The 12,756-nt window shown below is 34.7% G+C and overlaps 1 protein-coding gene across 2 annotated transcripts in view; it reads left to right on the top strand.

The window, feature by feature from the left end:
- ITGA4 (integrin subunit alpha 4) overlaps positions 1-12,756 on the top strand; it is an 80,841-nt gene that overhangs the window by 43,850 nt on the left and 24,235 nt on the right. For both annotated transcript variants that reach the window (XR_011074072.1, XM_068543877.1), the window contains exons 16-17: positions 4,838-4,987; positions 11,442-11,518. Coding sequence is in view for 1 of the 2 variants with exons in the window: in XM_068543877.1 (XP_068399978.1) it covers positions 4,838-4,987; positions 11,442-11,518 (227 nt within the window). In the remaining variant the exon portion in view is untranslated. The remainder of the gene's footprint in view (positions 1-4,837; positions 4,988-11,441; positions 11,519-12,756) is intronic.

Raw genomic sequence — 12,756 nt, 5'->3', positions numbered from 1 at the left:
CAAATGGTTAATTTTTTATGCCTTATAGTGTTTTATCTATTGAAATTCTGTTCTATTGGACCTCGCTTTTCCCTTAATGAAAATGTTTCCCCATCCATGTAAGCATATGAAAATGAGTCTTTGTTATCTTCAAAGGTACAACTTGATTAGGTCTTACAGATTTCTTAGGACAAGATTTTAGGACAAAGGATAATTTTGAGGCTGTTTTGATTTAGAGAAATCCATTCAACAATTGGCAACAATTTTTAGAAATGTTGGAGCAGCCATGGTAGTGAGACTTACCTTCAGGTTTTTAGAGATATTTCTTGATTGATCTTGATGGAATCTCTGCATCAAAATACTCTCTGATGTTTGAGAAGAAAACAAATATTCCCTTCCTGTCTACAGCATTCCATAAAATCTAGAAATATTTAGCTTAGTCATTGGAACAGGAATGCCTGTCTCTACCGGTATCTGAGATCCAGTGAGTTCAGTGTGGCCTTAGTATGTTGTATAATAATCATGAAATCAACCTGCCTATGTATTTAGTAGATTAGTTTATTCTTTCTTTCCTTTGGTTTCTCTAAATTCTGGATTTTGGATTTCTGAAATAAAGGAATTTTATTTTGTTATCTAAGTCTTTAGGTGACTTATAAAACCCATCATTTTCAGTAATAACTTCAAAAAATGAACGTGTATTTGATTACTAAATATATGTATTTGTATTTTATTTGCCTGTATTTTTAAGCTATACAAACACATAGTTTAATGAAGTACCATATGCTCCGAAGTAGTTATATTTTAACCACTGTGGACCAATCCATATATGCATGCATTTCTGCTGAAAATCTAAATGCAGACAAACTATATAACTATACTGATATTATGGTATCCTAGAAGACGATTGATTATTCCAACATATATTCATTCTTTGTTAGATTACAAGGTCTTTGAAGACAGCATATTATCTTTTCCATGTTTGTATTCTTCTTAGAGCTAGCACAACTCATTACATAAGGCCCCCAATCAATCAATATTTAATAAATTTATAGATGATGTGTTCTCAGAGCTTTTTAAAGAATTCTGTGAGGGAAAATCTGTAATGTTCTATTTGTGTAATGGTGAGGGCACCTGTCTTGGGGGTGTTGTCTTTTCTCAGGGAGTTGTAGTCCCAGATGTTTGACAGTTCACCCTCTGAAACATACTTACTAGATAAAGTGGTTATAATTACATGGGGCCTTGCTGGCTCAGATTCCAATCTATGCCTCAGTCTTACCTTCTCCCACCCCAACCCATTCCCCACATTGGCACCAGAGAGGCATTTCAAAAACACAAATCTGATCACATTCCTTGCTTAAAATTCTTCTATGTAAGAATTTTCCCACGCCCTTTTGAGTGTAGGTTAGGTGGCCCTCCCTCTTCTGTACTTGTGTCTGCATGTATCAGAATGCTCATCCCTCCACCACATGTGTGGATTTATGGGTTTTAAAGTGTAATGTAGGCACCGGCTTTCAGTTTTGTATCCCTAGATCCTGCCTTCTACAGAGTAGACCCATGAATAGATATTTTCACATGTTTGTTTATACCTCAACATCATTGTTCATTAAGTAATATTTTATAAATATTTCTGGCTCCACCCTTTAAATAAATTCCCTCACTACATAAACACAATAGGATGACGTGGGCCTACAGCTCAGTTCTCAAGTTGGCCATAATAAAAATTTCTGTGAAAGTCAGACAGGAAGGCAGACTTCGTGTAATTTCAGGCATGTGCTAATTTGCATGCTTGTGGGTGCCCTGTTTTATGTAATTGTCCATAAAAATGTGGCATGGAATCTTCATTATTTTTAATATAGATAGCACATGCCCATCCAAATTAAAAATTTTAAGCAAATCTACTTTTTCCTCCTGTATATTAATTAGTCACTTTAAGAATTTTTGATATTATAGTTTTTGTCCTTAGGTGGAGCTGTTAAAGTTAAGTAAGTGTGAATATCTGTCAAATACAGTTCTTGCAAGCGTGCACGTACATTTTATATATTGTGAGAAAGGCATAATTAATAGCTAATTAGGATAATGAAAGTAATATACACCAGATGTAGAGAAGACCTTGTGAAAAATTAGTATGAATTAGATAACATGTGATGTGGTCAAAGCAAGCTTGTTGAGAAGAATTAAAGCAGTGGACATGTGGAGGGACAGTCAGTGGCTGTCTAGCTCCTACACCTAGGGAATAATTTAATCAAGTTTGCTATTGTAATACTCAGGGCTTCAAGCTGTTCCATTTTCACAAGTTGATAACTTGGGATTTGGACCTTGATTTGCAGCATTCCTATATGGTCAAGGTTTCGAGTTGAGATGATCACTTACCAAGTAATCTAATAAAAACATCTCCATGTGTGAGAATGGAAAAGCCCTGAGAGATCTTGAGTACTCTGAGTCATGCTACACATCTTCCAGGTACCACTTAATTAATACAAGTCTAATAGTTGTATTAGTAGAAAACGTAGCTCATTTTCTATTTAGTGTTCACTGGTTGGCAATAGACTAATTTTCTTTTTTCTTATTCCTTCCAAATAGTCACCAGAATTTATTATAAGAAATTGAAATTCTGTAATTCCTTGGTTGGCTACATTTTGGTTGGCTACAATATAGCTACATTTTGCAGTAATATACACATAATAATTTTAATATTTAACATCTATTGAGACCTTAATACGTACCAGGCATTGTACTAAGTGTTTTACATACGTTATGTCATTGAATCCTCACAATAAGGTATAGGTGTCATAATCATCATTTTCATTGTCATTATTACCAACCATTTTCAGATGAAGTAATTGTTCCATAGACAGATTATGTAATTTGCCCAAGGTTACATATAGATAACAAGTGAAGGACCTGAGGTTTGAACCCCAGTACTCTACCTTCAGACCACTTGCTTTTAACCAATTTATATATATATATATTTATATTTATATAATTTATATATAATGTTGTAAATGATGAGAAGAAACAATTACATCCTTTTTTATAATTACATAAAAGACATAGAATAGGTGTAGTCTTATGTGAAATGTCATCTTTATTAACTTCATTGATTTTTATCAAAAGTTACTATAGGCATAAATAGCATAGCAGTAATCTGTATGATAGGTATTTTTTTCTATTCAGTAGGGATTGTTAATTTATGAGCTTTGGAAATCTGCTTTTAGGCAGAAATGTTTAAGCTATATTCCAACTCTGAATTGTCTAGATAAATAGAAATCCACTGACATTATTCAATAGGAGGTCTGTCAATTACAGTGTCATGGATCTACTAAGGAACTCACTAAGTGTAAATATAAACCTCATAAATATAAAACTCAATTATGGTTAAAATTAATATGTCTAGTCCCAATGAAAACACTTGAGTTTCTTTAGTGGGACTTTGATGAATCTATTTTTTTTAAATGTGAAGAAATGTAAATTGAAACGGGCATATGAAAAGTAGAGTCAAGCCAAGCTTTACATTTAAATTGTTAGTGTGAAAGACGAAGTGTGTGACCAATTCTTTGAATATCTTCTGAGTATAGTAACAATTATAATACCAAGAAAAAGAAAAAGAAAAACTGCATAGTTCCTGTGTAGGTGGACTGTATCTGCTGATTGTGAGCTTCTCTCTCAAATCCTGAGATAATATCTACTTTTAATTTTTGTTGTGCATACGCTACTTGTTCTATAGATTTGCCATCAGCATGTCTTATTTCATGCAGTCTAAATTGTCAACTGAATTCTTTTATAAATCCTCATGGATTACTTTATAGTGGAATCTTATTTGCCCATCCTCTTAGATAGGGAGAAAAATAAATGAGTCTGCTTTGTTCAGTATATTTTGAAAATCTCATATCTGTCTAGGCAGGGCTGCTCTGAGAAGCACTTTCTAAGAGATGCCATGTTTTTTATCTTACTTGACTTCCATATTTTTTTTTTTTTTTTTTTTTTCACAGACTTGGGATTCTAGAACACCTTTACTATTTAGGGAAGTGTTTCCTTAATTTAATGCCAAACTATTTCAAAGTTATTTTCTTGTCAGTTATTTTAGTGTTTGTGCATGTTTATGTTAGCAAATAATTTTGATAGTAATGTTGTATATTCCCATTTAATGAAGGGGCTATTGAATAATCGAATGAAAAGATGAAATAAATTTTAAGTTCATGGGAAAATGTTTTTAAAAGAGAGAAAAATAATGCCTGCATGTAGAAATAAAGATTAAAATATATGAATTGACAACCAGTGTAATAAACTCAAGAGTCGTTTCTTGGGGGGCAGAAGACAATAAATTTTAAAAATCTAATCGTTCAAAGACTTTTTGACTACATATAAAGAAGAGTAAGAATGATAAATGCTGTGTAAAAAATTAGTAAGATATTAAACTTAAAAGAGTGTCATACAGAGCAGAATGGATTCCATATGGGTTACAATTCCTGTATCATTGATAAATAAATCCAAGAACTCTTTCTTTGTAAAGTGTAAAAGCACAATAAATGTAGAAAAACTGTAACAACTAATAAGAAAATTGTATGCATAGAAAATAGCATTGACGAAAATATGCCAAAATGTAGACCTCCATAACTATTATTGGATAGTTATGGTTTTTCATTTTTAATACCTTTTGTCTTTTTCCTAATAAACGTGATTGCTTTTGTAATGTGTGAAAATAGTTCAATTTTTTAACAATTTAGCTTAAAAGGAAAGGATTTTATTTGACTTCCATATATCGTGTTTGACCTTATGAAGGAAAGGAGGGACTTTATATATATTTTTTATTTCGATGCTTATTTTTGTTATTAATTCATATGGTTTTCAATTTCTTTAGAAAGATGTACGGGACATCCTCACCCCAATTCAGATTGAAGCCGCTTACCACCTGGGGCATCATGTCATCAGTAAACGAAGTACAGAGGAATTCCCACCACTTCAGCCAATTCTTCAGCAGAAGAAAGAAAAAGACATCATTGCAAAAACAGTAGGAATTTTTTCCTTTATTTGAAACATCATGTGACATATAACTGAAGAAATTTTTTTGAAATAGTACATAGTTCTGAGGAAATGAACTCTCTCTGAATTTTCTTAAAATTTTAATGAATTTTTTTATAAAAAAGATTTATGGTATGTCTTGTTTTCCATTTTTCTTTATTTTTTTATATTCCCTTTAGGATATTGAACTGAATACTTTTAAATATGCATTTAGTCATAACAGTGGTTTCCCATATACATAAAATGTTAATTTTCTCTCCTTGATGCCTTGCCAGTGAAGAAAATATATTTCCAGAGAGCACTCCTAATGGAAGTGAGTTGCATTCATGAGTTATTCAGCATCGTCATGTGTGTTCAGCTTATCTTTCTCATTTTCTGTCTCCTTCTTTTTCAGTTTGTCTCCCTCTCACTCACCCTACCCACAGATTCACTAATGTCTTATTAGTCAGATTTTACTCATTTATGAACGTGTATTTACGTTACACAACAGTTTCCCTTTTTAACTTAACTGTATGTGCATTTTGAGATGGATCCTGCATTCTAACCAGTGAACTGCTTTTTAAAATGTATCCCTGAAGTGATGAAAGGGAAAAACCTACAACCAAGATTACTCTACCCAGCAAGGATCTCATTCAGATTCGATGGAGAAATTAAAACCTTTACAGACAAGCAAAGGCTAAGAGAATTCAGCGCCACCAAACCAGCTTTACAGCAAATGCTAAAGGAACTTCGCTAGGCAGGAAACAAAACAGAAGGAAAAGACCTACAATAACAAACCCCAAACAATTAAGAAAATGTTAATAGGAACATACATATCGATAATTACCTTAAATGTAAATGGATTAAATGCTCCAACCAAAAGACAGAGACTGGCTGAATGGATACAAAAAAAAGCCCCATATATATGCTGTCTACAAGAGACCCACTTCAGACCTAGGGACACATACAGACTGAAAGTGAGGGAATGGAAAAAGTTATTCCATGCAAATGGAAATCAAAAGAAAGCTGGAGTAGCAATTCTCATATCAGGCAAAATAGACTTTAAAATAAAGACTATTACAGGAGACAAAGAAGGACACTACAGAATGATCAAGGGATCAATCCAAGAAGAAGATATAAAAATTATAAATATATATGCACCCAACATAGGAGCACCTCAATACATAAGGCAAATGCTAACAGCCATAAAAGGGGAAATCGACAGTAACACAATCATTGTAGGGGACGTTAACACCCCCCTTTCACCAACGGACAGATCATCCAAAATGAAAATATATAAGAAAACACAAGCTTTAAATGATACATTAAACAAGATGGATGTAATTGAAATTTATAGGACATTCCATCCAAAAACAACAGAATACACTTTCTTCTCAAGTGCTCGTGGAACATTCTCCAGGATAGATCATATCTTGGGTCACAAATCAAGCCTTGGTAAATTTAAGAAAATTGAAATCGTATCAAGTATCTTTTCTGACCACAAAGCTATGAGACTAGATATCAATTACAGGAAAAAATCTGTAAAAAAATACAAACACATGGAGGCTAAACGATACACTACTTAATAACGAAGTGATCACTGAAGAAATCAAAGAGGAAATCAAAAAATACCTAGAAACAAATGACAATGAAAACACGAAGACCCAAAACCTATGGGATGCAGCAAAAGCAATTCTAAGAGGGAAGTTTATAGCAATACAAAATCCTACCTCAAGAAACAAGAAACATCTCAAATAAACAACCTAATCTTACACCTAAAGCAATTAGAGAAAGAAGAAGAAAAAAACCCAAGGTTAGCAGAAGGAAAGAAATCATAAAGATGAGATCAGAAATAAATGAAAAAGAAATGAAGGAAACAATAGCGAAGATCAATAAAACTAAAAGCTGGTTCTTTGAGAAGATAAGCAAAATTGATAAACCATTAGCCAGACTCATCAAGAAAAAAAGGGAGCAGACTCAAATCAATAGAATTAGAAATGAAAAAGGAGAAGTAACAACTGACACTGCAAAGATACAAAGGATCATGAGAAATTGCTACAAGCAACTGTATGCCAATAAAATGGACAACCTGGAAGAAATGGACAGATTCTTAGAAAAGCAGAACCTTCTGAGACTGACCCAGGAAGAAATAGAAAATATAAACAGACCAATCACAAGCAGTGAAATTGAGACTGTGATTAAAAATCTTCCAACAAACAAAAGCCCAGGACCAGATGGCTTCACAGGCAAATTCTATCAAATATTTATAGAAGAGCTAACACCTATACTTCTCAAACTCTTCCAAAATATAGCAGAGGAAGGAACACTCCCAAACTCATTCTATGAGGCCACCCTGATACCAAGACCAGACAAAGATGTCACAGAGAAGGAAAACTACAGGCCAATATTACTGATGAACATAGATGCAAAAAACCTCAACAAAATACTAGCAAACAGAATCCGATGGCACATTAAAAGGATCATACAGCATGATCAAGTGGGGTTTATCCCAGGAATGCAAGGATTCTTCAATATACACAAATCAATCAATGTGACACACCATATTAACAAACTGAAGGAGAAAAACCATACGATCATCTCAAGAGATGCAGAAAAAGCTTTTGACAAAATTCAGCACACATTTAAGATAAAAACCCTCCAGAAAGTAGGCATAGAGAGAACTTACCTCAACATAATAAAGGCCATATATGACAAACCCACAGCCAACATCATTGTCAATGGTGAAAAACTGAAAGCATTTCCTCTAAGATCAGGAACAAGACAAGGTTGCCCACTCTCACCACTGTTATTCAACATAGTTTTGGAAGTTTTAGCCACAGCAATCAGAGAAGAAAAAGAAATTAAAGGAATCCAAATCAGAAAAGAAGATGTAAAACTGTCCCTTTTTGCAGATGACATGATACTATACATAGAGAATCCTAAAGATGCTACCAGAAAACTTCTAGAGCTAATCAATGAATTTGGTAAAGTAGCAGGATACAAAATTAATACACAGAAATCTCTTGCATTCCTGTACACTAATGATGAAAAATCTGAAAGAGAAATTAAGGAAACACTCCCATTTACCATTGCAACAAAAGAATAAAATACCTAGGAATAAACCTACCTAAGGAGACAAAAGACCTGTATGCAGAAAACTATAAGACACTGATGAAAGAAATTAAAGATGATACAAACAGATGGAGAGATATACCATGTTCTTGGATTGGAAGAATCAACATTGTGAAAATGACTATACTACCCAAAGCAATCTACAGATTCAGTGCAATCCCTATCAAACTACCAATGGCATTTTCCACAGAACTAGAACAAAAAATTTCACAATTTGTATGCAAACACAAAAGACCCTGAATAGCCAAAGCAATCTTGAGAAAGAAAAACGGAGCTGGAGGAATCAGGCTCCCAGACTTCAGACTATACTACAAAGCTACAGTAATCAAGACAGTATGGTGCTGGCACAAAAACAGAAATATAGATCAATGGAACAGGATAGAAGACCCAAAGATAAACCCATGCCCATATGGTCACCTTATTTTTGATGAAGGAGGCAAGAATATACAACGGAGAAAAGACAGCCTCTTTAATAAGCGGTGCTGGGAAAACTGGACAGCTACATGTAAAAGAATGAAATTAGAACACTCCCTAACACCATACAGAAAAATAAACTCAAAATGGATTAAAGACCTAAATGTAAGGCCAGACACTATCAAACTCTTAGAGGAAAACATAGGCAGAACACTCTATGACATAAATCACAGCAAGATCCTTTTTGACCCACCTCATAGAGAAATGGAAATAAAACAAAAAATAAACAACTGGGACCTAATGAAAGTTAAAAGCTTTTGCACAGCAAAGGAAACCATAAGCAAGACGAAAACACAGCCCTCAGTATGGGAGAAAATATTTGCAAATGAAGCAACTGACAAAGGATTAATCTCCAAAATTTACAGGCAGCTCATGCAGCTCAATATCAAAAAAGGAAACAAGCCAATCCAAGAATGGGCAGAAGACCTAAATAGACATTTCTCCAAAGAAGATATACAGATTGCCAACAAACACATGAAGAAATGTTCAACATCACTAATCATTAGAGAAATTCAAATCAAAACTACAATCAGGTATCACCTCACACCAGTCAGAATGGCCATCATCAAAAAATCTACAAACAACAAATGCTGGAGAGGGTGTGGAGAAAAGGGAACCCTCTTGCACTGTTGGTGGGAATGTAAATTGATACAGCCACTATGGGGAACAGTATGGAGGTTCCTTAAAAAACTAAAAATAGAATTACCATACGACCCAGCAATCCCACTACTGGGCATATACCCTGAGAAAACCATAATTCAAAAAGAGTCCATGTACCACAGTGTTCATTGCAGCTCTAGTTACAATAGCCAGGACATGGAAGCAACCTAAGTGTCCATCGACAGATGAATAGATAATGAGGATGTGGCACATATATACAATGGAAGATTACTCAGCCATAAAAAGAAACAAAATTGAGTTATGTGTAGTGAGGTGGATGGACCTAGAGTCTGTCATATAGAGTGAAGTAATTCAGAAAGAGAAAAACAAATACCATATGCTAACACATATATATGGAATCTAAAAAAAAAAAAAAAAAAAGGTTATGAAGAACCTAGGGGCAGAGCAGGAATAAAGACGCAGATGTAGAGAATGGGCTTGAGGATACAGAGAACGAGAAGGGTAAGCTGGGACGAAGTGAGAGAGTGGCATGGACTTATATACAACTACCAAATGTAAAATAGATAGCTAGTGGGAAGCAGCCGCATAGCACAGGGAGATCAGCTTGGTGCTTTGTGACCACCTAGAGGGGTGGGATAGGGAGGGTGGGAGGGAGCCGCATAGCACAGGGAGATCAGCTTGGTGCTTTGTGACCCCTAGAGGGGTGGGATAGGGAGGGTGGGAGGAGATATGGGGATATATGTATATGTATAGCTGATTCACTTTGTTATAAAGCACAAACTAACACACCATTGTAAAGCAATTATACTCCCATAAAGATGTTTTAAAAAAATTTTAAATAAATAAAATGTATCCCAAAATATATCAGTTTCACTCACTGTGTGTTTATTCCCAGGAGTCCAGTTGTTCAGACTTTTACTGTTCAATAACACAAAGACAGAGTCAACAGGATGTTTGGGGCCATGATTAAAGCAGTCATCAAAACATTCAGTAATGGCACACAGAATGCAAAAGATGAAAGGGACATTTAAAGGTCTAGTTCATATCCTGTCCAGATAAAATTGCCCCTAAGTCGCTTTTTAAGATATTTGAGCTTACAATCAGCACTGTCTGGCCTACAATACTAGATCAAATGAAGATAATAAATGAAGAGCAAAGTCTCTCTATAGCCTTGTATGAAAATATTTATGGAAGTCGGTTTTTTTCACTCTTCTGTTGAACTTCAGTTTTCAATATCAACTACTTTTAAATGTCTTTAATAATGAACATCTCAATATTGTAAGTACATAAGCCCAAACCTTAGCAATTTGTAGTTATATTAGAATGAGCTACAAATGAGCTACATTTTGATTCTTCAAACAACCTGCTTTATGGATAAGAGAAGTAGAAAAAATTATATTAATTATCTAGAGAACGATTTACACTTACCCTCTGCTCCCTCTGGTATAGGCAGTCTCTGGTCTGACGTGCCATTTGACAGCGCTCTACCCACTTCACATTTCATGTGCCTGGCTCCTTCTCTGACTTTCTAGATTTCTTTCTTTTCTGCATCTCTCCCTCTCTCACCTGTTCCTCTCAGCTGCCTTTCTTTTTATATCTCTCTCTTTTTCCTTTGTCCAGCTTATACCTCAGGGCTTCCTGTGTACCTTATAGTATCTCTGGGTCCTATTAAAATGCTCAGAATTAAATAAATTCTGGAACCTGTTGATAAACTATCATTTATTTTTATTCGCTGTATCCTCAAAGTAAAATTTCTAAATTTCTACATTTTATTATTTTCAACAAATATAAAATCACTGTTCTGCCATCTGTGAAAATTAAGTGTCATGCGTATGCATAATAAGCGGAATCAAATGGCAGCACCAGAAAATCGAGAGGGACTCAACGAAGAAAATCTTGGCAGCACAGGTTCTAAACACTTACAGAGGTTACTACCACAGTCTGATTAAACTTCTTTTTATACAACTATTATGAAAGACAGAAATTATTTCTTTCACTTAACAAACTCAGGCTTTAAATTTACCTATTGAAAGAACGTGGTTCCTTTAGCCCTGGAATTGTCATCTGAACCTACTAATACTCAAATTGAACTCTTCAAAAGGTATAAAGGAGTTATCAATTTGCTATATTAATTTTATTTTTTCATGTATCGTAGATATTTTATCCTTTAAAAAACATAGAAATATACCTACTGATTTGAACTAAGATAAAAAAATACTGTCATATTTTATTTCCAGATAAACTTTGCAAGATTTTGTGCCCATGAAAACTGTTCTGCTGATTTACAGGTTTCTGCAAAAATTGGATTTTTGAAGTAAGTGTAGTTGGCTCTCTGCTTATTTATCAGGATGGGGTAATTGGTGTGTGCATGTGGGTTCTAAAGAGTAAAGGACTAAGAACTAATCCTTGGGGGTTAGCAGCATCTAAAGACCTGGAAAAGAACAGCAGTCTCATTCTGCTGAAAGAGACTAAGTGTTCTGTACAGCAGTCACATAAGTATACACTCAAAGATTACCACTCTTCAAAAGAATGAGAATGTGTGAGCACCATGGTTTTATCAAGCATGATTTTAACCTTTTACTGATAACTCGGAAGATATTTCAGGATTTAAATGTGCTTTGGGTTATCGTTATCATAATTGTAGTTATTTTTCAGACATTTGTAAGTGCCTGTTAATAGAGTTTTGGTTCAAAATGAGCTAACCTTTACTACATCATGCTTAGTGTTTTATCATCCAGAAACTGGTTACATAATTCAGATTGATGTACAAAACAAAGATATCCCTAAATATATGTGTGACCCATTTGAAAGGGAATAAATCATCTTCGTCTTCTAAATTCATAGAAGGGAAACAGGAAAAAGAAAATACATGTAAACGTGCTTAGAATAGTGCACACAGTACAAACTGGATAACTGTTGATTGCTGTTATTATTTATGTTGGGAAATAAGCCATTGTAATTCTGTATCATGTCTATATCCCCTCTGTTGAAATTGTTCTGCATGTCGGAGGGAAGATGTGAAAATGAGGACCAGAGAGATAGAACCCACACTTCAGGTTGAGAGCTGGTTGTGTATGGAGAGTGAAAGAGGGCAAGGAGGCATCACTGACAGGGCAGGAATATGGGAGACTGTTTGGGGGAGGTAGGGATATAGAGGAAGCAGGTTTAAATTGGGGTGTGTTGAATTTGATGAGACTTCTATATGTAGCTCTGCAGTGGAAAATCTAGTTCAGGATTATGTTTGGAGGTCCTCTTCACATTAGTTATGAGAATGCCTGCGATGGAAATGTGAATTTCACAGAGAACTAAGGATCAAATCTTGAGAGGGGTGGGTACATTTTATTTAAAGAGCTTAAAAAGAATAAGGACTTACTCCAGGAGACTGAAAAAGTATCTTCATAGAACTAAGAGGAAAACCAACTCCACGGTGAAATAGCCAATGGAGAATGTAAAAAGAGGGACTTAATACTGTGATTTTGTAGCAATCAGAGAGCATAATAACTGAGGAAAGGTCATGGAAGTTGGCACTTAAAATGTGACTGGTGGGGGAGA

The sequence above is a fragment of the Eschrichtius robustus genome, chromosome 5, assembly GCF_028021215.1.
Source record: "Eschrichtius robustus isolate mEscRob2 chromosome 5, mEscRob2.pri, whole genome shotgun sequence".
Lineage (NCBI taxonomy): Eukaryota > Metazoa > Chordata > Mammalia > Artiodactyla > Eschrichtiidae > Eschrichtius > Eschrichtius robustus.
The sequence above is the reverse complement of the archived record's forward strand: the minus strand, read 5'-3'. Positions and strand labels throughout refer to the sequence as shown.